Genomic DNA, 24,403 nt, shown 5'->3' with positions numbered 1-24,403 from the left:
CTTGCAAGGTATAAGAACTGGAAATCCCATCCTAGTTACACTTATCAGGTGTGATGAGAATTGTTATTGCTCTCACTTAGTTAACCCTTACTAAATAAAGGAAAGTCAAGTGGACCAATCAATTTGATCCTCAAGTCCTAGTCAACTCCTATGGAAAGACTAGCTTTAGAGCGATCCAAATCAATCAGTAATTCCCAATTTTCAATCAACTGCTGAGTTTGACAACTCAAGTGTCACCAATTACTTAACCAAAGAAAAAAGGGAATAAATCTTAAATTAAATTAAAAGCATTATAAATAGAATAAAATAATCATAAATCTGAAATACCTCAATTTATATTAAATAGAATATTCAAATCTAACATGGAAAGATTCATAAGCCAATTTGGCAACATAAGTAATTAACAAGTAAAAGCATTAGAGTAACTAAAAGTAGAAGAGAATATAAAATTAAAGTAAACATTGAACCTGGAATGGAGTAATAACCATAAAGTAAAAGAAATCCTAATTCTAAAACCTAAGAGAGAGGAGAGAACCCCTCTCTCTCTAAAACTACATCTCAAACCTAAAATTGCGTATTCTGAATGTTGTATGAATTGTTGTTATTGATTCCCCCATTCTCTGGCTTCTATTCTGTGTTTTTGGACTTGGATTTGGGCTAAAAAAGGGTCCAGAAATCGCTGGGGGCGACTTCTGTAATTTTCTGCACGTGGTGTCCGTCACGCGTGCGCGTGGGTCACGCGTTCACGTCATTTGGAGTTTTTCCTTGTCACGCGTGCGCGTCAGTCACGCGTACGCGTCAGTTGTGTTCTGCTCTAGGCACGCGTGCGCGTCGTCCACGCGTGCGCGTCGTTGTCTTTTCTTCAAAATTCCATTTTTGTGCTTTCCTTCCATTTTTGTATGTTTCCTTTCTGTCTTCTAAGCCATTCCTGCCATATAAAGCTTGAAAATACTTAACACACAAATCACGGCATCGAATGGTAATAAAGGATAATTAAAATTAATATTTTTTAATGCATAGGAAACATGTTTTCACATATATTATAAAATAAGGAAGGAATTATAAAACCATGCAATCCATATGAATAAGTGGGCAAAGAATTGATAAAAACCCTTAATTGAGCACAAGATGAATAATAAAATAGGGGTTTATCAACCTCCCCACACTTAAACATTAGCATGTCCTCATGCTAAATCCAAGAGAAAAGAATGAAGGTAGAATGGTGGAATCTTATGCAATGCAACCTATTCTAAATACAAGCTACTTAAATGAATCATGCATTTCTAATTACTATCCACCTATATACATAAAGCTTACATGTGGTTAAATTGATTCATATTTTCAAGGAATCATATATGTACAACTAAAGCCAGACCATATTAAAACACATTCACAATTGAGTTGAGTTAAAATAATTTACAAACTTGCAAGATAATTAATAATTAAACATGGATATATGGAAATGAGCTATTGAACCCTCACTGGATTTATGTTTACTCTCTAGTCACTCAGTGTTTGGGATTAGTCACTCTATTCTTCTCTAGTCATGCTTCCTAAAACTTTGTTCTTCATCTAACTAATCAACAAATATCTAATGTATACATACAAACATCATGAGGTCTTTTTAAAGGTTGTAATGGGACCAAGGTAAAGGTGAGGATATATATATAAGGCTAAGTGAGCTATACAATTGAATCTTTGATTAGTCTAAGATCTCACCTAACATATACATTCTCTATAAAAATTTGCCTAGCTTCCCATAATTTTCCCACTTTCTTATTACATACTCATGTACCAATTTTTATTTTTGATTTTATCCCATGTGCATAGATTTTTCTATTAAGCTTAATAATGGGGTAATTTTATCCCCTTATTTATTTAAGAAAATTTTTTTAATCTGAAACATAAACACAACATATATCAATACACATGGTATTTTAATTTAAATTGGTTTCACATGAGCATGCTCCCAAATTTCTGATTATTTTATTAATTTAACATTTTCCTATCAACTCATGTTCCCACGTTTTCCCACACTTAGTGGATTCACAATCTCTACCTTAAGCTAACCAAAGATTCAATTTGAGATTTTTAAATTATTTTTCTGCTTAAGGTTAGTAATGTGGTTATAGAACAGAAGGGGATTAAAAGGCTCATGGGGGCTAACAAGGGTGACATAAAAGGGTAGGCTTATTTGGGATGAGTGAGCAAAAACAAGTAATGGCCTCAATCACATGCAAGTATGTAAATACATTCTATATTGGACATATAGACGGAAACAAAGTAAAGATTGCAAGCATAGAAAAGAAGGGAGAAACACACAGGAGTGAAAATTATGGTTAAATGTAACCATACAATTAAGCTCAAAAACTCACGGGTTGTGTGTTCTTTGGCTCAAAAATCATATATCAGTTATGTATATCATGCAAGTAGAAATCAAGAGTTTCCATTCAACTCAATGTGAATCTTTGAATGGCTCTTATAAAATTTAGTATTTTCCTTGAAAAAAATGTTATCAATTAACTCACATTTATTGCTATATATATATATGTTCGACCAAACGGGTTATTTTCTCGCCTACTACAGATCCCATACTACCCCCCATAAACTGAAAATCCATGATCCCAATTGCTACAGGAATCCCGTTTAGTTGACCTGTGCCTGTTTGAACAGCCTCAGTTAATCCTGTCTTTCTTTGATAAGAGTCCATACGATTCTTATAGGATTCGGATTCCTCTTCCGAATGAAATTCAATGGGATCCATAGAGACCATGTCTTCATCCATAGGATTCCAAGTACCTGGATCAATCGAAAGTTCGATTCTATCTGAACTGCTCATTTTCAAATGATATCCACAGTGTTCACAAATATTCATTTTTGACTGGATTGTTGTGATTCTGAAAAGCTAAAGTTTCTAGTTTACTCTTTTTATTTTCAATTAAACCAAGTTATCGTATGCTAAAAGGGTAAACTAAACTAATTAATCCATATTTTCTATATCACAACTTAATAAGCTAAAAGTGCAAACTAAACTAAATATCTAAGATATATACAAACCAAAGTGTGAAATATAATAAAGTAAACAGAAATACAGTAAAAGAAAAATGCACAAGTACTGAAAGACAAATAAGATAAAATAAAATAAAATATAGAAAAAAATATAAAAATAGGATAAAGAGAGTCTGAAAGTGGTTCACCAAAAAGATTTGCCAGAGATGGCGATCTCGCCACACTTAAATAATAGCATCGTCCTCGATGCTCTATCAAGCTAGGTGTGAAGAAGTGGCATCTTCGGAAGGATGTGCTGCTGGTGTCTCTGTGGTGGTCTGAGGGTCTGCAGTCTGTATGAGTGTCGGAGGATCTGCCTGCTGAAGTGGAGGCTCTGTCTGTAGAGGGACCTCTAGATCTGCTGGCTGTAACTGCGGAGGCTCCTCATGCTGGGCTTCTGCCTGCTGAGATGCTCCCTGCTGGTGCTCTGCACATGCCTCTGCCTCATGGTTATCTGCCTCCTCCTCAGATGGCTCTGATGGTGTGTTAGGCTCGGAGGGGATGTCAGGGGTGTCGGACCAGATCATTAGCTTCAGATGCTCATAACACCGCTTGTTGCGGCGCTCCATCCGATCCAGGCGCTCGAAGAGTCGGCGCACCAGGTGGTAGGTGGGCTCTGAAGCAGGTGGAGGTACTGTGGTGGTGGCTGGTGCAGCAGGAGCTGAAGGGGCAGCAGAAGATGTGGCTGCCTCAGTAGAGTCAGTGAGAAAGGGTGGTCAGTAGCCCAAAGCCTGGAACTTCTTGCTGTGTGGGATAATCTTCTAGCATTCGGCGACAGGTGGCTTTTCATCAGCAATCTTCCAGGGCACCTCAGCTCGGTGTTCCATCTGAGTAATCAAGTATAAAAGGGGCAGAGTGCCTCGGACATGGACTCTGGACATATAATACCGAATGAAGCGGGAAAGATATAGGTCATTGCCTTCCATCACACACCAAATGAGGGTAATCATGGCAGCTGGCACCTCAGTCTCATGAGTGCTCGGCATCACGTAGTTACTCAGAATCTGCTGCCAAAGCCGAGTCTCATCATTTAGATAGATAAGCTTTATTCCCTTTGGGGCCACTGTGGACTTGTCCATGACCCATGGGACAGTAGGATCAAGAGCTATAGTCTGCTTTACTGCGTCCCAGTCAAACCTCATGAATCTCATATCCTCTTCAGCCTGCTGATAACCATCTGGTTTATCTGATTAAGTAGGAGCTGGAGGATATCTTCTATTGCTTCCTTAGTAACCAGAATCTGTTTGCCTCTAAGCTGTATGGCATCCAGGGTCATTTTGAAATAGTTACAGTAGAATTCTCTGACCCAGGATGAATTGACCTCAGTTAAGTTCCTCTCCAAGAAGAACCAGCCTCTCTGTTTAATTTGTTCTGAGGTGTATTGTTTGAGTTCTTCTGGAATTTTAAGGGTCTTTTCCAGGTATAAATTCCTTGAAGTTTGAAAGACCGGATACTTGAGTTCACAGTATCTGTTGGCAAACTTTATTGGGTCTGTGGCAGGCACCAACTGATCAGCCTTTTCCTGCGGGGTAAAATTTTTTTCCCGCCAGGAATCATCATGGAGGATATCTAAGATGGTGGTAGAGGATTCTCCTCTTTTCCTTTTTCCTGTGGTTGCCTTGCCCTTTCCTTTGCTTTTAGGTTCAGACATCCTGAAAAGCAGAAGTTCCATGATACAGTTTAAGGAACTAAAGAAGGAAAATAGGTAAGCAAATAGGATTTTATCAATATAAGCATAGAAGGGCAAAAGAGGAATAAAGTAGCAATATAAGCATGGAGTGAGTTAAATAATTGTAAAATATTGGACTGTATTCAAGTTAAAAGTTTAAGAATGAAATTCACAATCCAAAATCTATGATATGCGGAATTCTTGTTAATTAGGAACAACAGTAATCATGCCTTGAAATAGTTTGAAAGTTGTTAGGTAAAAACCAAGAGAAAAGTTAGAGAGTTAAAGCAGTTAGGAGATAAAAAGTGAAGTCAAAGTAAGTGGCATGGTGTTGTGGTTCTTTAATTCATCAAAAATTTCACAAAATTGAATAACAAGTAACTCACATTCAAGTAAATATTGCAGATTATTGATGATAATTCATATAAAAGAATTGCAGAATGAAAGTAAAATCATCAATAAGGCGGTTTAATGAATAAGGGAATCAGAAAGAATAAGAAAGCTAGCCCATTCATTTATGAATTGGCTTGGTTGAAACCAATTAGTGCAAAACTTGAATTTACCAAAACCAATTCATGAATGGTAGTTTATTGAAACAATTTGGAAAAAATTAGGTAGCATTCCGGCTAAAAATTGGACGTTCCCGGGTAATAAACAGCAGCAGAAACAGTTCATATGATAGTGCAGAAAAGAGTAACAAATAGTAATTCACATGAGTTCAGAATAAACAAACTCAATCTGCATTAAAGAATGGGAAAGAACAGCATATGAACAGTATTATCATCATAGCAAATTTAAAATTGCGAAACAGATAAAAACAAGTAACAAGAACGGCGCAATTATCTGGCCTAAATCCACTAACCACATCCTAGCTACCTAACCACCTAAAATCCACTACAATCATGCATCTCTAACTATCCTAATTTGAATAAAATTCGAAAAAATATGCAACTAACTAACTGAAAAAGGAATCGTTGTTCGGCAGAACCTGATGCAGGGCGGTGGTGGCTGTGGCTGGTCGGTGGTGGCAGAGGGGAAGAGAGAGTGCAAAGGGGAATGGGGGAAAGGGACGCAAAATGGGTTAGGGTTTCGCGTCGAAGGGGGTAAGTGGATTCAAATCCACGCGGACGCGTGGGTCACGCGATCGCGTGGATGAGGTGGAAACGTAACGACGCGGACGCGTCATTGACGCGATCGCGCGAGCGAGGGATAATGAAAGTGACGCGTACGCGTGGTGCACGCGTATGCGTCGCTCAGAATTGTGCTAAACGCACAAATTCAGCGTCGTTTTGGCGCAACTCTCTGTTTCATTTGAGGGGGCAATAATTTCCATGCGACGCATACGCGTCGCCCAGGCTTTCGCGTGGTGTGTGTGAAGGGGAAGTGACGCGTTCGCGTCACTGACGCAAACGCGTGGCCCAAATTGTGCCTAACGCATACCAGCAGCACGATTCCAGCCCAACTTTCTGGGCATTAGATTGTGACGTCGATTTTGAGTCGACGCCCACGCGTGACCCATGCGCACGCGTGGGGTGCATTTTTTTTTTATGCAATATGAAATATGCAGTATGCATAATGTAAAATGCAGATGCGGATGTTATTAATAAATCCAGGTACAATAAAAATAGAATAAAATAAAATGAAAAACAAACAAAACGAAATAAAATTAAAATTGAAAAAGGAACGATTATACCATGGTGGGTTGTCTCCCACCTAGCACTTTTAGTTAAAGTCCTTAAGTTGGACATTCGTTGAGCTCCCTGTCATGGTGGCTTATGCTTAAACTCATCCAAAAATCTCCACTAACGTTTGCAATTCCAATAGCCTCCAGGGTCCCATACTAGGCAAGTAAAGCCTTTGAGCAAATTAAAGCAGGTTTTCAGACTCCAGGAGTGTTGACTATCAGGATAAATTGCAGGATCCTAAACCTTGCTTCTGTACCCATCTTTGTCTTGATTTACATTTTTCCAGCCGGGTAGTACGGAATTTGAATTCTCATTAAGATGACCAAACATCTTCCGAGACCCATTCAATCGAGCTCGAAACCAATCCTTGTACCTCAAATTGAAGCGTGGAGCTTTATTGAATCTTGCGTACCAGCTCTGATTGCGAGCCATTTTCCTTTTACTCTTAAAGCCTTAAAGAGCTCTAAGCTGACCATCTGTTTCAAGCAAACCATATTCAAGTGGAAAAGTAAAGATAAAGGCTAAGAATTTTACCCACTTGAAGTTTGTATTGGTGGTAATGTCCTTGGGATAGGTGTTTCCAGTGGTTTTGCAAGCTCTACTCCCTTGTATTCCCTTGTGAATTCCTCTACTTCTTTGCAAACTTCTTCAACTGCAACCACGTCCTGATCAAAGCCTTTGATATCTTCCTCATCACTCAAGTCATAAATTGGAGGTTGGGAGAATTCTACCTCCGCATCATCTTCGTATTCACTTGGGGAAGATTCTTCAATCTCAAAGAATTCACTTGCGGATGCAAGTTCGTTACTAGGAGAGCTTAATTCATGATGATAATTACCAAGGAAACTTGCTTCTTTAGCTGTTCCGTCCAGTTCTTCATAAGATATATGCTTCTAGGGTTGTGCACTATCCTCCTTAGCATCAATTGAAAACTGCTTGGCGGAATTCTCCACAATTCTTGATTCCCATGGAGGTTCAGCATCTCCTAAGTCTTTAACCAATTCTTCTTCTTTGATAATTACAGCTTCATCCACTTGTTCCAGTACAAAGTCATGCTCCGTACTGTCCACTGGAGTTTCTAGTATCTCCTTCATGCTACGTTCTTCATTATATTATCCACATGAAGCCATGGGGGTTCCTTGAGTGTCCGAATGTCGGGAAGCTAATCGATTGATCGCTTGATCCAATTGGTGAAGGGTTGCATGAAATTTATTCACTGTTTCCTTGAGGTGGTCCTGTGATTCTCGGGTTGATGGATATGGACATGGTGCATATGGAAGTGGTGGTTCTTGGGAGTAATTGGATTGGAATTGGAGTGGGTAAGGGTTAGGGTCATATGGAGGTGAATGGTGGTGGGTGGTTTGTGAGTGTGGTGGTTCATAGCTATGTTGAGGAGGTGGTTCATAGGCATATGATGGGGCTTGTTGGTAACTACAAGGGGGTCCGCCATATTTATCATCTTGGTACGCACCTCGGAATGGCTCTTGACCATAATATTTTGGTGGGTGTTGGTTGTCACGAAGGGGTCCACCATATCTATTGTCTGGGCATACATTGTAGGATGGTCGTTGTCCATGGTATCTTGGAAGGTGTTGTTGCCGAAAGGGTTGATCAGATCCTCGTGTTTCCTTCCAACTTTGATTGTTCCAACCTTGATGCATGTTCCTGTTATAACTTCCATTCCTTCTAACAACATTAGAACCAAACTCATAGTAGCTACTAAAAATTAAAAACAAAAATAAAAACAAATAAACGAGCAAAATAAAATATTTACAATAACCAATAATAAGGCACACAATTGCAATTTCTTGGCAACGGCGCCATTTTTGACGATCGGAACTCTGCTGGTAAAGAATTTTTTTTTTATAAAAATAATTACGTTGTAGGTATAGCTTCTAAACCGGCAAGAATTTCCTTCGTACAAAAATTTGGTTGTCACAAGTAACAAAACCCAAATAAATTTATAACCGAAGTATTTAAACCTCGGGTCGTATCTCAAGGAATTGCAGGGAAGTATGATTTATTATTAGTTATGAAATTGTATATTTTTGGGTTTTTGAAATAAGGAACAAGTAATTTAAATGGCAAGAAAAATAAATTAATAATTATAAAAATCTCTTGCAAGGTATAAGAACTAGAAATCCCATCCTAGTTATCCTTATTAGGTGTGATGAGAATTGTTATTGCTCCCACTTAGTTAAGCCTTACTAAATAAAGGAAAGTCAAGTGGACCAATCAATTTGATCCTCAAGTCCTAGTCAACTCCTGTGGAACGACTAGCTTTAGAGCAATCCAAATCAATCCGCAATTTCCAATTTTCAATCATCTGCTGAGTTTGACAACTCAAGTGTCACCAATTACTTAACCAAAGTAAAAAGGGAATAAATCTTAAATTAAATTAAAAGCATTATAAATAGAATAAAATAATCATAAATCTGAAATACCTCAATTTATATTAAATAGAATATTCAAATCTAACATGGAAAGATTCATAAGCCAATTTGGCAACATAAGTAATTAACAAGTAAAAGCATTAGAGTAACTAGAAGTAGAAGAGAATATAAAATTAAAGTAAACATTGAACCTGGAATGGAGTAATAACCATAAAGTAAAAGAAATCCTAATTCTAAAACCTAAGAGAGAGGAGAGAACCTCTCTCTCTCTCTCTCTCTAAAACTACATCTCAAACCTAAAATTGCGTATTTTGAATGTTGTATGAATTGTTGTTATTGATTCTCCCATTCTCTGGCTTCTATTCTGTGTTTCTGGACTTGGATTTGGGCCGAAAAAGGGTCCAGAAATCGCTGGGGGCGACTTCTGTAATTTTCTGCACGTGGCGTCCATCACGCGTGCGCGTGGGTCACGCGTTCGCATCATTTGGAGTTTTTCCTTGTCACGCGTGCGCGTCAGTCACGCGTACGCGTCAGTTGTATTCTGCTCTAGGCACGCGTCTGCGTCGTTCACGTATACGCGTCACTGCCATTTCGCGCTAGACACGCGTCCGCGTCGTCCACGCGTGCGCGTCACTGCCTTTTCTTCAAAACTCCATTTTTGTGCTTTCTTTCCATTTTTGTATGTTTCCTTTCTGTCCTCTAAGCCATTCCTGCCCTATAAAGCCTGAAAATACTTAACACACAAATCACGGCATTGAATGGTAATAAAGGATAATTAAAATTAGTATTTTTTAAAGCATAGGAAACATGTTTTCACATATATCATAAAATAAGGAAGGAATTATAAAACCATGCAATCCATATGAATAAGTGGGCGGAGAATTGATAAAAACACTTAATTGAGCACAAGATGAATCATAAAATAGGGGTTTTTCATGTGCCTATGATTAGGTTTTAGTATTTCATTCTTCGTATTTTTCTTAGCCAGCCCATTAGAGTTGCAAAAATAATCCTAAGACACAGTTAATTCGGAATCAACTTTAGTGCTCCCCTCATATCCCACTAAATCATCTATTCCTTCAAGCCAACATTACGAGCTTGAAATGTTACTAAATTCATTTGATTGAGACTTAGATATTCATAACTCCACTCGTTTAAAATTGCTTCTGAATTCAGCAATCTATCCTTGTCTTCAACCTCCTCTCGCAACCCCTCCATTATCACTTCTGTTACCCGATCTGTACGGTTTGTCAAATTTAATGATTTTTCCGACCACAAAACTACATCATCACAAACTCTTGCACATATATTCTTCTGTTGTTCACATCTGAACATTTCATCTTCCATAGTTTCTATCTTACAATTCGTCCCATATGTTTCACGTTCCATTTCTTTTACCAAAATGTCAAATCCACTAGTGCCTATTGTGATATGGGCCCATTCATTGATCACATCCATCACACATGTGTCAATTTGTCTACGGCCGACACTAAAGGACCGGCACGATTCCGTCACTTCGTCGTAGCCAACCACCTCACCCCATTGGTTCCCTATTATCCGGAAAGTGTCCCCGGACCAAGCATGTAACGGAATCCCGAAGCATTCCAACCACACTCTTCGAGTTTCACTCCTCTCTGACTCGTCCCATCTCCATACACTATGAAACAACTGTAGCTGACTATTCATTTTGAATGTGTAAGTCTCTTCCGTATTCAACAGACTGTCAAAGGTCAACAGAGCTTTATATGCTTCCATTTCTCGCACCTCAATAACTTGAGGAAAGTTCTTTGCAACCGATTCCTTCAAGGACCTATAGTCAATAGCCTTCGTCGTTCTACCTACCAGGCTTCTCTGCAACCAAACCAAGTTTTCTTTCGCCACAACTACTTCCACCTTCTTTGTCCACCCATTCCTGTGTGGATTTTGGGCCGTTTTCTCCTTTGTTAGATCTTTAGTAGGGATAGCTGAGACTTTCTGATTCTCTTCTTTTCCTGGTGATAGCTGGCCTCGTGGCTGCACCTTGTTCGTGTCCTTCACATCAGACATTCTCCTATATTTAGCTTCCCCCACGAATACAACCTTACCTCTCAATCTAATACGATTTATATCTACTATAGCCTTCAAGTCTCCTCCTTTTATAGTATATCGTATGAACGCAAAGATGTATGAACTACCTTCTTTTACTTTCTCAATAAGTATATGTCGTTTATGCGTTCAGTCCAACTAAACAGCTGAAAAAGTTCCCTCTTAGATATGTCTTTACATAAAATACTTGGCAATAAACATCATTTTATTCTTATAATACCTAAAATGTAAATGCTTCTTCATAAAACGAGATGTTTACTTCATCAACTGATTTTTTAACCAAGGATTTTTGTACATCCCTTCAACCAACACGAATATGACACTCCTGAGCAGACTTTGGAACCTTATTGGAAGCTAGTTGAACAACTCCTCTCAAATCCCTTATGCCGAAGAACTTTCACTTTTGATAGTTTCATTACTTCTTTAATTATTTCTGATTCTAGCTCATGTTAAATTTTTGGGAGATTTTTTTTTCAAATGTCCTAGACATGGACAATTCTTATTTTATCCTCATGAATAAAATATCTTATTTTTTGTAAAAATACTATTTACTAAGAACTATTATTTTGTGTATTTATAATTTACTCTCTCCTTTCTTTAATTAAATTTTATTTTTTAAATTTTGTTCGGATCAATAAAACTATTAAATGTATTAAGATTTTAAAATAAATGAATTTATTAAATTACCTTTAATATCAATTACTATGATTACTTAGTATTATTATTGAAGTTGATTAAAGTATATTAATAAGGGATATGAATGCAAAAGAAGGATTAGTATTAAATTAATTTTTTGAATGGATAATTATTTGTAAAAGTATAAGAGTTTAAAAGTGAATAATTATTTTTTTTAGAGAAAAAATATTTTAATTCATAAAAATAGACAAACAGTATTTACATATTACATAGAAAAACACTAATTTTAGATCCAAAAAAGGAAATATATAATCTACGTGTTGAACAATAAACTTAGAAGAGGCGTGACATTTTATTATAAAGAATTTTAATGAATAGAAACAAAGATAAATTAAAAAAAATTGTTTTTAAAATGACAAAATGTGTCTGGTTTTATATGTGACAAAAAAATACTTTCAAAATTTAAAGGTAAATTCTAGCGCATTGCTATCAGATCGGTTATGCTTTATGGTACAGAGTGTTGGGCGGTCAAAGGGAGTACAAACATAAGTTAAGTAGGGCAGAAATGAAGATGTTGAGATTGATGAGTGGTCATATGCGATTGGATAGAATAAGGAACGAATATATAAAAGAGAGAGTTAGAGTAGCACCTATTGTGAAAAAGATGGTAGAACGCGTCTCAAGTGGTTTGGACATGTGAAAAGAAGACCGATAGAGTGCCCAGTCAGGAAGGTGGAAGAGATGGAAGATGGACAAATGGTGAAAGGCAGAGGAAGACCATCCATGAATTGGTCAAATGAGATCTTCATGTAAATGGTCTTTCTATAGACATGATACATGATAGAGTTCAATTGCATCGTTTAATCTATGTAGCCGACTCCACCTAGTGGGACAAGATTTTGTTGTTATTGTTGTTGTCATTTTTGTTTCTAAAGCTATATAAGTAACACCCTCACTATCAGAAGTCACGCTTCTGACTGCGCTACTCTGATAGCAAGAAGTATTACGACTACTTTACATACTAAATATTAAAATAGGAGCATGTGACTCGACACTATATCACTGATTTCTTTGAAAAACCATAAATAAATACTTTATCTTAAGAAAAATGCAAGCATGCATAGATTCATATACAAGAATCCTTACATAATAACTCAATATATTATACATATAAAACATACAATTCCTATCCCTCTTACAAACTTGTAATAACAAAGACGAGGAAAGAAAATAATCTAATTAATACAACAGCATATAAACCAAACGCAGTATAACCCTTCTGATCTTAATGCTTCTTCATCCGGTTCCTGAAAAGGTAAAGCTGTAGGGGGTGAGAACCTAACCACACGGTCTCACTATGGAATTTCAAAGTTGTCATAAAAAGATATTTAAAAAGAAAACTGTTCTCAAGCTCAGTGATTATCATTGCCTTATGAATCTTTAAAAACCCATAGGAAATCGTTCAAGACTTTTTCAAAGAAATAATGTTTAATCTTTCAGAAATCCGAAACCTTTCCTTATAAGAAAATCTCAATCAGAAACTAACCACACAATCAAACAACAACAGTCATTAATTCAGCACCAAAGTTCATTCTCAAATGTAGCATGCCAGGACAAACACAGGCAAGACAGACAAGGAAAGCACAAGTAGGTAGCAGTTACAGCAAATAGTTCATGTAGCAGTTAAGAACAGTTTAGCAATTAGACGAACCAAAACAAGTTCAAACCCAAGAAAAGCATACAAATGCATATGATGCATGCCTGTCCTATGGCTGATGAGGCTCATCTATCGGTTATCCAGCCAACCCGACAAATCTGAATTGTCCTTAGACTATCCCCGACGTGCATCCCCAAAAGTCTATGCATAGCTTTTTCTTAAATAATCAATATTGCTCAATGGGAGTAACATTCCCTGGAATTTATATAGTGTCCGGTCACACTTACGTCGTAGGGTCAACAGAGTATCAAGTTTTTAATATGGTACACGTGGTGGCAAGCCATGGTACTTTATCCAAGAAACCTCGTATCTCAGATAATTCAAATTCATAAGCCAAATGAATAATTCAAAGTTCATATCTCAACATTCTCAACATTCTCAACATCATAATCATTCATCAATCCAAACCTCATTTCCAAATTCATTCAGAAACCATATTTCAAAGAAAATTCTCATCATCCTTCTTTCCATTCCGTCCGTTAACAATCCCAATTCAAAATGTAATTCTTTCTTTGATAAATAAATCAATCTTAAAACGTATAATGTTTTAAACACAAATCTTTTAAATTAATTACTTCAAATAAAACTTCCAATTTTATAAAATATCGGCAGCATCTCCTCTAAAACTTGGACACTGCCACCCTTTTCAGGTCCCAACCAAACCAAACCAAATGCCTGTTAATCAGTCAAATCACTTCCAATAACCATTACCACAACAACACTCAATCCAAGGAAATTGCAAAATCCAGAATTCAATCAACCAATCCTATAAATCGTAATTTAAACCGACTTCAACCAACAGCATCAATCAATAGTTAAGAATTCACGGTCTTCTCAAACAGTTTCAAATCAAACCATTTCTCAAACACTTTTCGAATCATTTCCAAAATAGCAAATCATTCTCAATAAATAACCCGTTTTCAAATATCAAGTCTTTTTCCAAATTTATTTTAAAATCAAATTCCGATATCAAATCGGGTTTAATATCAAATCAAATTTCAATATTAAATCTTTTCTAAAATCAAACCGTTTCCAAAATTAACCTAAAAGGCAATAATAAATCTTCTCAATAATTCAAGGAAAACCACTTTAACAACATCAATCAACTAATCCAAATATCCAACTTTCTCAATCGATCAGTTTATCAATCAAACTAATAATCACGTTCAACCAAAATAACTCAATTCAATTCATAAGACTCACGAAATCACAAAAATGTACGCGTTAATATCGATTTATAACAACCCTGTAATGTAAAATAGATTTAAGAAAAATCCTACCTCAAATAATCAAACCCGCAGCTATTTTAACGCAATAAACCCTCTTTTCACCTTATTCTGCAGCAACTACATCATGATTTGTATTCCAAGCACCCTCTGCTAGCGGAGAAGAATGGCAAGCAAAAGTAATAACCGCAAACACAGCAGCTCTAGGTAACAAACAGAATAAATACAACCAAGTAAGGAAAAAAGAAACATTACACACTAATAAAACAGAGTCGAAATGGAGTATTATGGCAAGATAAATTACAACAGAATTTGTCTTACCTACCAGAAAAGAAACAAGAGAATGGGGAACGGAGAAGCCATAGCTTCAACAACATTTCCTTTCAATAATCAGAACGGCGAATAAGGGCACATCCGAGCAGAAATGGCAAGCCAGTGGTGGCAGTAGCATTAATCTGAGTGATTAAGGCAGCAGAGACACCAACAATAATCAAAACAGTGGAATAGAAAAGAAGTAGAACAGGGTTCAAGAAAGCAAGAAACAAGGTTACCGATGAATCTAGCCCAGAAGGCAGCAGCGTAGGCAAGGCTTCTCCTCGACTGTGAAAAGCGGCGGTGGCACGCGATGGTGGCAACTCTGGCGACGACAAGGCATGGCGGTGGCTGCGCAGTAAAGAACGGCGGTGCAACACCTTTCCCTCTCACCTGCAACTCTCTCTTCTCTCACTTGTGAGCTCGACGGCAATGGCCATGGAAGCTTCTCGGACGGCAATAGAGGTGCGAACGGCGGCGATGGGATTCTGCTCAGTGGGCTCGACGGCGGCGCAACGAGGACGATAATGGTGACTGGGTGGCACGATCCTCCTCCTCGCGGCTCTCTCTCTCTTCGTCGTTGACTTGCGATGGCGGCTCGTGACAGATCGGCAGCGACGGCGACTCCCCATGGACGGCGAAGCAGCACGGCAGCGAGAAACTGACGCGGGTGCAGGGCGCGGACAGCTTCCCTTCCTCTTCCTCTCCTTCTTCTCGGCGGTCCCCTTCCCCTCTTCCCTTCTTTCTTTCCTTCTTTCTTTCTTTTCCTGATGGGTTACGTGTATTTTGGTTGGCAAAAAAAGGGGTTTTCAGCTGCTGTAGGTGTTGGTAAGGGTGGGGTGAGGGCTAATGGCGGCTAGGATTTCATTAGGAGTAAGGAAAAAATTGTAATTTAGTTGAGGTTAGGGTTTGTGTATAAAATTAAGATTTTGGATTTAATTATAGTAAAATAATTTTAATAAAATTGGGGCATGGAGTATAAATTTTGAAAATCTAATTAAATCTCTAAAATTATTTTAAAATATTATTTGTGGTATAAAAATGCTAATCGATTTTCAATAAATTACTCTAATTGAAAATTCATGATAATATAATTAATTTTTCTTTATCTTTAACTTAAAGTATTAAATGATATAAATTAAATTATCTAAAATCTAATCATATAAAATTCTTATTATTTCATAACTACCAATTTTATAATTTAAATATAGAAAATAATTCAATAATTATAAAATTAGACAAAATTCTAATTTAAATAGCCAAACCTCGTTATTTCTCGAATTTCTAGAACTTTAATCATGAATAGGAAAATAATCCATAATTATAAAATTTGGATAAAAACCTTAATTTATTTCAAATCCAATTAATTGCCTTTAATTATTTTCACTAAAAATAATTTCTAAAATTGAAACTATAAATAAATATATAATTTGAGATTAGTTCAAAATAGGACTTTTCAAAAGTCTTGGGGCTTACATCCTACCCATCTTATAAAAATTTTCGTCCTCGAAAATTGATACAAAATAAAAGAGATTTTCATATTACTTCACTCTTGAACTTATTTAAAGAGATGGCAAAAAGTCCTCATTATATATATACATATAGTTTTAAATACCAGGCTTTTCATATGCCATAAAAGTATAAAGGATATAAGTGTGATACGAAACAGAAGTTACAAGTTAGGCTTAATGTACAAGATGATATGTTTCAAACACGTGATGAAAAAGTAAGGTAGAAAAAGTTTATAAAACAAGCCGGGGTTAAAATGATGTGCTTAACATCGACTTACTGATCTCATACCAACTTCAGAGATTCAACTATTCAAACTTCAACATAATTTATCTCCACCATTCTTAATCGTACTTCATTGAGCAACTCATGCGAAGGTTCTCAACTTTGTTAAACACTTTGCAAACCTTACCACTGGTCATAAATCCCATATCAACAGAACTCTTTCACGTAAAACAAAGTTTCACAACTCCCTGTGATGTCGTATACTTACGAGTTTCATCTTTTGCATTCACCAAATGTGTCCTAAAGGACTAAGGTGTCGTTTACCTAAGTTTAACGGTCGCAAGAAGTATACTCAGAAGGATAATAGACCATAGAAAAGAAAGAAAAAGCGACAAGGACCGCGTTCGCGAGAATTTGAAAGAATAAATGCAATTGCAGGTAAACAAGGATGCTCAAACAATGGAGTCAAGAAAAGAGAAGGAGGAACGATATATCAAATTGAATGGCACAATTTAGAATACATAAGCCAATACACTACAAGAAACATCGTTAAAATCGACGGCTAAGCCGTCGATAATATTAAATTTCGACGGCAAAATGGACGCAGGAGGTGGTCGCTATTAAGCTTGTAGATTTTTTAAAATTCTAATAAAATCGACGGCTTGCCTTGTCGTCGATAATAATGTAATAAAATTGACAGCTCTTTCGTCTATAATATGATATTGAAAATTCTGCATACTTACTAAAATCGACAACGTTGCCGTCGATTTTATATAATAAAATCGACGGCACTTATGTCGATATTTGTTTCAAATAAATCGACAACAGTTTTGCCTATAATATGTTTTAATAAAATCGACAACATTGTTATCGATATTTGATTCAATAAAATCGACAACAGTTTCGTCTAAAATATGCTTAATAAAATTGACAGCATTGCCGTCGATATTTGATTTAATAAAATCGACACAGTTGCCGTCGATTTTAATAGTTATATGTTTTAATTATTTTTTTTATTTGAAAAATAGTAAACAATTAATGCAAATAAACTTTTAAATATATAAATAAAATGTATACAGAATATTAGATAACAAGACAAATAAACTTTTAAATATAAATATAAAATTTATACTAAATATTAGATAATGAGTTTACAAACTTACCAAAGTAATAAATAATCCTCTAATATGAAAACTCAAGATAAGATAAATAACTAAATTTAGACTTATATTCATTTAAATTGCAATCCACTAATAATACAAAATATTTAAAGTAAAGTAATTAAATAGCTTGGATCACTCTGCACACCATGTGAGGCAGTGTTGGAAGGTTTATTGGCTTGTTGAGTGCATGATCTTGGCACACCCAGAGTAGGCATCATGTGAATCTGAGGCTCCCCTTTCGGCCTCGGCCTCGGCCACGGCTGCGATCTCCATCTCTACCAACCATATCCTATACACATTTTATTAAAAGGTAAAACAGAAAATTAAAGAAAATTTATTAAAATGACATTCTTTAACAATTCATAATATATTCAGATACATACCTTAACTAAACTTGTGATCTGTCAAATTCAGGAGGCAAGTCCATATGCTTTCTATAAAGGACCATTAAAAGGAAAAGTGATCTGTCAGGTAAACACTAGTGTCAGAGTCCAAGAGGAGAAACAAACTTCACAAATAAGCTGAAATGGATTTATCAATCATCCAATATATTTCTTAAAGTCAACCAATAAGAAAACAGAAAAATAACAAGAATGCTTTAGTAGCCTACATCATCTTAAACTACAATGAGTTCAGGATATTTATGCCATTTTTTATTATTCTGAAAGATGCTGTCGAACAAACGTGTTTTCAAAAATGCATGTCCTAGCAAGTTTTGTTATTTGTTTCGAAATACTTGCAACAGTTTGCTTGATTTCTTTCCGAGCAATCTTAATATGTTCCATGTGAGAGGCTTATCTGTTTGCTAATTTAGTATGAGGTTATAGATTTTACTTAACCAAGACCACACAGTCATAAACTTCACCACCAAATTTGTAATATTACTGCATATAAAGCCTTAAACTTATATCAATCATATAAATTTAGCTTAAATTGATTTCCACCTTGCCCATCTGTTCTGAAACCATATAAAACCTTGCCTTGGCTGCAATCCAAGATCTCTTGCTAGCTGAATCTTCTTCTTTGGCTCAAGCTTGGACTCTGACTCAAATATGCACTCAAGTGATCTAATTTGCTCATCACTGAACCTTCTCTTGTTCTCTATCTTACTCTTTTTCTTCTTAGCATTTTTGTTCTGTGGTAGTGCTACTTCTGAACATGTGAAACTTTCAACATTCTTCCCTTTAGATGCTTGAATATACTCATCATCACCATCCATCATATATGCCTAGTGGGTTCAAAATGGATGATGATTTTAATTTCAAAATCTATGGAATTGGAATTCTTGGATAGAAATAGACAAATATGTTTGTCACCAACATAGAAAATATTATGAAAAATATAGTTTTAAAAGACTAGTGGGGGGATCAGGTGCAGAATATATAGCAATAAAGAAAGCATGTTATGTTTATGTATATGTATATGTATATGTATATGTGAATGGGAAGGTTATTGTTGGAACTTGCAAATGAAGGATCATATGGACCTATGGGATTAGATACCGTGTGGCTCTTGATGTCTTTGGTTCTCTGTAGGAAGAAATTACATGTGATAACCTATTTTTATGATATTTTTTATTAAAAGAAATAAAGAAGCAATGTTAAAGAAGGAAACCTTTTATGGTAATGATAGCAACTTCCCTAGACGTTAATACTAAATAGTTTTGAATGAAGACTAAGCTAAGCTTCAGTGCATCTTCTTAGTGCTACTAGCCATGTTTGGATTCTTTACTCTTACACCTCCCTTAAGTCTACTAGCCATGTTTGAATTGTCTTAACTCATCCTAAAGAAAAAAAAAAACACAAAATCACATTTAAAAAAAAACAAAAAATAATTTGTGCTCTGTTTAGACTGCAATATCGTTTTATAAAATACAATTTTTATACCATATTGACAGCAGGACCTGTTAGCAATGAACATATTGACAGCAGCACCTGCATAAAATCATTAGCTTTAACAATAAGCATTTATACAACATATCATATCATGAAACAGAAGAAGAAAAATATGTCCATGCATGCATTATCTTGGATATAGTAAAAGCAGGACTCCATTGTTCTTTCAGTATATCTAGGCAAATATTGCCATTACTGTTTATTTTGGGATGGAATACCTTGGTCCTGAATGCAACCTGTAAGAGTTCACAATTTTAATCAGATTCATTCAACCTTTTACTATTTATTGTACTATTTATTCTTCATCCACTTCCCACAGAAAGGACTAATCCTTTTAAGGTTAAGCCTATAGTATAAGACTCCATACATACTGCCAATGATCCAACCATTTATGATTAAGTTATAAACAGGTTTTGTAATGAAAGTTACCCTTCTGACTAAAGCTACTTTGAATTTAAAATAAGCTTATCAAGTAATTCGCCAAGCTTGTCGAGTAAGGTTGCTTAGGCTGCTGCTGAAGTTGGCAGTAGTTCGTGTTTGAGAGAACACTGTACACTGGATTTCCTATAAGACTGAAATTCAAGAGATTAAACATTTATAATTGTTAATCAACTTCCTAAACCATGCAAATATTTTCTAACCAGATAATTACATCAATGTGTTTTTGTATTGCGAACGGAGGATTACTAAGGAAATCTAGTTGTCTTGAAGATCAACAAGCTGCAATGGACAAATGTTGTCACCTAAGTCTAATGTATTGTTCAATTCATTGTTCCTCAGTTTCCTACAATGCAAATAACATCAATTTTTATATAACATAATAAAGGTAGATTCAAAATAAGGATCTTAGGAACTTACACTTGCTGAATTTGAGGAATGCTGAAGAGCTTTGATGGAAGAGGACCTTCCAAGGATCCAAACTCCACAAATTATAGATAACTATAATACATGAGTTTCCCTTAGTATCTACCTATGCTATACTCATTTCTTTTTGCCTTAAAATACTTTTTACTTGTTTATTATTGTAGTTAATAATCAAGAATTAGCAGGGGACGCCATATAACCCATATTTAAATGGGACTTTCATAATTCCTTAACAAGGATTAATTACGACACATGAATTAGCTTATATTATGATCATTATATTAATTAAACACATAAAGAGTACACAGTATCCGAAGACAAATATTTCAAAAGGGGACCATGATGCATGGAGAACTAATAATAAGTAAAAACGATCTCTCTTAAATAAGGCAAAATAGAAATTTCAACTACAATAACCGATCAAACAAATTTGCCACTAAAGTACAACTTCCAGCGAAGTATACAGAGAGACTTTATATTATATTATATATTTATATATCTATACAAGCCTATGAAAATGCAAAACGTGCATCATATGAACCTAGAAGCCAGAATGATGATCGAGTGAGTAAACATTCTTAAACATAATTGTCTCCTAAGTAAGTACAGTAAGGTACTAATAAGTCACTTACCTCTTCTTTTCTTTTGAATGTATCTGTGTTTCCAGATATAAATCCCAATAACAATTCCAACCACCAGAGCAACCACTGAACTGACTATTGGAACAACTAGCACTGCTACACTGCACAGCAAGACAAAAAAAAAAAAAAGAAAAGAACTATATTCAAGAACCAAGATACAACAGTAAAAAGTATTCAATTTTTTTTTCAATCTGGAAGCTGGATCCTTAATTGGAACTGCATGCAATTCACTTACCTTTTCAACTCCAATTTTCTTGTTCCTTGTACCAAAGCAGCAAGTATATCAAAAATTCAAAATCACTTCAAAAATAAAAATCATAAGTTAGGGATGGCTAGTATAAATTAGACAATTAGAGAAGAGATGAATGTAATAATTTAGAAATATTTTAGGAAATTGAATATAATTTATCCAAATATTATTAATTAGGTGATTCAAATTAATGTGTTCAAATAATAAGAAATCAATCCTATTGAAACTAGGATCTATAAAAAAAAAATCCTATTGAAACTAAGAAGTAGGATTAGAGAAGAGCTATACTTGATCTTCGTCCTAGATTTTGTGTGACAAATGAGATTTGAGTCTTTTGATTCTCCTTACTTCAGGCTCAATTGTAAAGGACTCAATGCTTCAGGAGATGCAAAAGCTATGGTCTCTCTTGAGCTAACTTAAATTATCGATTTCGCAACATATATTATATATTCTCTTTAAATTTAGAGAACAGGATATTACAATTAGGTCAAGTTTACACCTGAAATAGGGAATTTCCAAATGAAACTGAAGTTGGCTTTGGAAAGAGTTCAGTAACAGTTAGAAAACGATACCTGGTTCTTGTGAGCTTGATTGAGAGAGAGCGGAAAAGGACCAAAGTAGGAGGAGCGACGGCAGCAACAGAGAGAAGGAGCAGCGGCGGCGCAAGCAAGAGGAGCAACAGTGGGGAGCAACAGCGGCACGGCAGCAACAGAGCACGCGGCGGCGTGAGCAAACGGAGTGACAGTGGCATAACCGTGATGGCGGCAGCGGATAGTGAGGGTTTGTGAGGAATGCAGAAAAGAATATGGAGGCTTTGTTCAACTCGGCTGTGGGATCGCTAGAGAGGGAGAGAGTAACTGAGTGCTACTACTTTTGAATTGGTGGGTCACTGTGTGTTGCTCCCTTTGACCCAAAACTGTGCTTCTGAACATGGAAGCGGGAAGTGGGTGCAGGATTGTTTTTTTTAGCAATAAAAATCGACGTAGAGTTGTCGATTTTAATTTGAAAAAAAAGCAACGTCTTTTACGTCTATTTTATACATTAAATCCACACTATTCATTTAATTTTGGAAAGCAATCTAGACTGTTCCAATTTATCAACGGAACTGTTGTCGATATTTTAAATATAAAAATAGACGACATGGTCGTCGATTTTAAAATAAAAGTATTTTCGTCTCCCTAGTTCGTCGACGATACGACGATAGTTTAAGAAGGGTTAATGCAGCATAAAAAAATCGACGACCAGGCCGTCGATTTTATTATTTTATTTTTAAATTTTATTTTTTTAAATATCGACAGCAAGCCGTCGAAATTTATCGACGGGAGAGATAGCCGTCGTTTTTTTGCGTCGATAAATACGCTTTTTCTTGTAGTGATACAATATAATAAAAAGGGACACTTTACATTTTCAAAGATTTAAGGGTTGGCATCGTACCTAAAACAATTCCAATATTATGTCAGAGAGTGCAAGATTTCATAAAGAGGAGTATAATGAGAAGGATAGACATTCTTAAAGATTTAGATAGCAATTTACAAATAAGAGGCGTACATATAGAGAGATTAAAGAACTTCAATGGAGACGATGAAAAGAAAACGGTGCATCCATTAGAATGGAATTCAAGCTAAATCAAAGTACAAGATTCACAAGAAAGTGACCAGAGTCAAGGACGTCATTTACAAAATCCAAGGGAATATGTAGGAACGCAATCAAATGAAAGGTCCACAAGGAATAGATAAATTTAAGAGGACGATCAACTTATCTAATAAAAAGAGAAGATATGAAATAAAAAATGGGGGGAACTGAGCAAAGTATATATGTTTGCGTTACCTTGAAACTCCGCGACTCCTTATAACCTTGTACACTTACCAAATTTATTTTTCGTGTGCACAATTCATGTCACTAGGAGCTAACATACAAGGAATACAGAACTTGAGAAGAGAAGGACAAACGGCATAAACGGTATTTGCAAGAAATCGGGAGATTGCTCAGGTTCACAATTAGACAAGGATGGTATTTCGCAAGGACTTTGAAAATACGTGAGATTATCAACAAACAAGGATGTATATAAGTAATGAAGTGTAATGTAAAGGGAGTTAATTCGAAAGTTTAAGAAGGAATTCTGAATTCAAGAGCTTCAACATGAGCAATAATAGGAAAGAGAGCACATCAATTTAGAACAACTTCAAATTGAACCTAAGGGAATTGGTTTATCTTTTTCTAAAGAAAGTATATAAATTCAATATTTTTCAAAAAAAACTAAACAAAGGTAAATATTATGTTATACTAGATCAAATTCAAATTAAAATGATTTGTGTAAAGTTTATTAAATGAAAATTAACTGAAATGAAAATAGAAATCTTACTTTAGGAAGCTTGAAGAGTTCGTAGATACATAGTTAAGTAAATATATATATATATATGTGTGTGTGCATAAAATTTTGGGATAATGTTACAAAAGGATTAAATTATGTTCAAATAAAAAAATCTAAAGTAAAGTATTCTTGTAAAGATAAATAAAGACTAAGTAATACTCTTGGATAGAAGCATGTTGTAACTATATAAAGAAATTATTTATTTATTATTTTATATATATATATTGTAGGAAAGTACTTACAAAATCAAAGGCTGTCGTATTCAAAATTCAAATAATGGTTACAATCAGAATCAAACAGAAAAAGAACCAAAATGGAACTATTTTTTAAAACAAGATTCCAAGATAAGAGTTATAGAAGAAAACTATTAGAATTGATACATTTTATCAAAACAAGGTCATCTTTTATCATTTTTACGAAGAAACACAAAATCAAAGATTGTAATCCGAGCAGGACACACAATAGTTACAGAATACAAAACAGAAGAACTAAATCGCATAATCAGTTTACTACGAATCGCGACTCTTAATATTTCAAATGATTTAGGAATCAAGGATTATGCATTGCACCAAAACTAATTGGAGATCAAATCGACAAATACTAAATTTATGAACAGTATCAAGATTGAATGTTCCTTAAAGATTCAAGTAACAATTAGGAACATAATCAAGTAAAGATATATATGAATGACAAGATATAGTAGAAAAATATCCA

At 35.5% G+C, this 24,403-nt stretch overlaps 1 protein-coding gene and 1 long non-coding RNA gene across 4 annotated transcripts; both read right to left on the bottom strand.

Moving 5' to 3' along the window:
- LOC107639608 lies at nucleotides 12,763-15,647 on the bottom strand. Of its 3 annotated transcripts, none has more exons than XR_002361611.1 (4): nucleotides 15,011-15,647; nucleotides 14,781-14,914; nucleotides 14,514-14,662; nucleotides 12,763-12,823 (listed from the first exon to the last, which is right to left on the bottom strand). It is a non-coding gene; the product is annotated as an uncharacterized LOC107639608 (long non-coding RNA). The 3 variants fall into 3 exon arrangements; XR_001620230.2 differs by having other exon boundaries at nucleotides 14,785-14,914; nucleotides 15,011-15,646; XR_002361612.1 differs by having other exon boundaries at nucleotides 12,792-12,837.
- LOC107639607 (homeobox-leucine zipper protein ATHB-12-like) lies at nucleotides 17,707-20,283 on the bottom strand. Its single transcript, XM_016343155.2, has 4 exons — nucleotides 19,555-20,283; nucleotides 18,613-18,896; nucleotides 18,052-18,132; nucleotides 17,707-17,957 (listed from the first exon to the last, which is right to left on the bottom strand). Exons 1-3 carry the CDS (start codon nucleotides 19,633-19,635, stop codon nucleotides 18,057-18,059), a joined length of 441 nt encoding a protein of 146 aa, XP_016198641.1. The 5' UTR covers nucleotides 19,636-20,283; the 3' UTR covers nucleotides 17,707-17,957; nucleotides 18,052-18,056.

This window comes from Arachis ipaensis, chromosome B04, assembly GCF_000816755.2.
Source record: "Arachis ipaensis cultivar K30076 chromosome B04, Araip1.1, whole genome shotgun sequence".
Lineage (NCBI taxonomy): Eukaryota > Viridiplantae > Streptophyta > Magnoliopsida > Fabales > Fabaceae > Arachis > Arachis ipaensis.
The sequence above is the reverse complement of the archived record's forward strand: the minus strand, read 5'-3'. Positions and strand labels throughout refer to the sequence as shown.

Excerpts from the sequence above, each read along its gene's own strand:
- LOC107639607 (XM_016343155.2), bottom strand. The coding sequence starts at position 19,635 with ATGCTTATTGTTAAAGCTAATGATTTTATGCAGGTGCTGCTGTCAATA. Across the intron at positions 18,897-19,554 it reads CAGGTCCTGCTGTCAATATG|GCATATATGATGGATGGTGA; the intron begins GTATAAAAATTG and ends TGAACCCACTAG. Across the intron at positions 18,133-18,612 it reads TTTCAGAACAGATGGGCAAG|ATCACTTTTCCTTTTAATGG; the intron begins GTGGAAATCAAT and ends TTTACCTGACAG.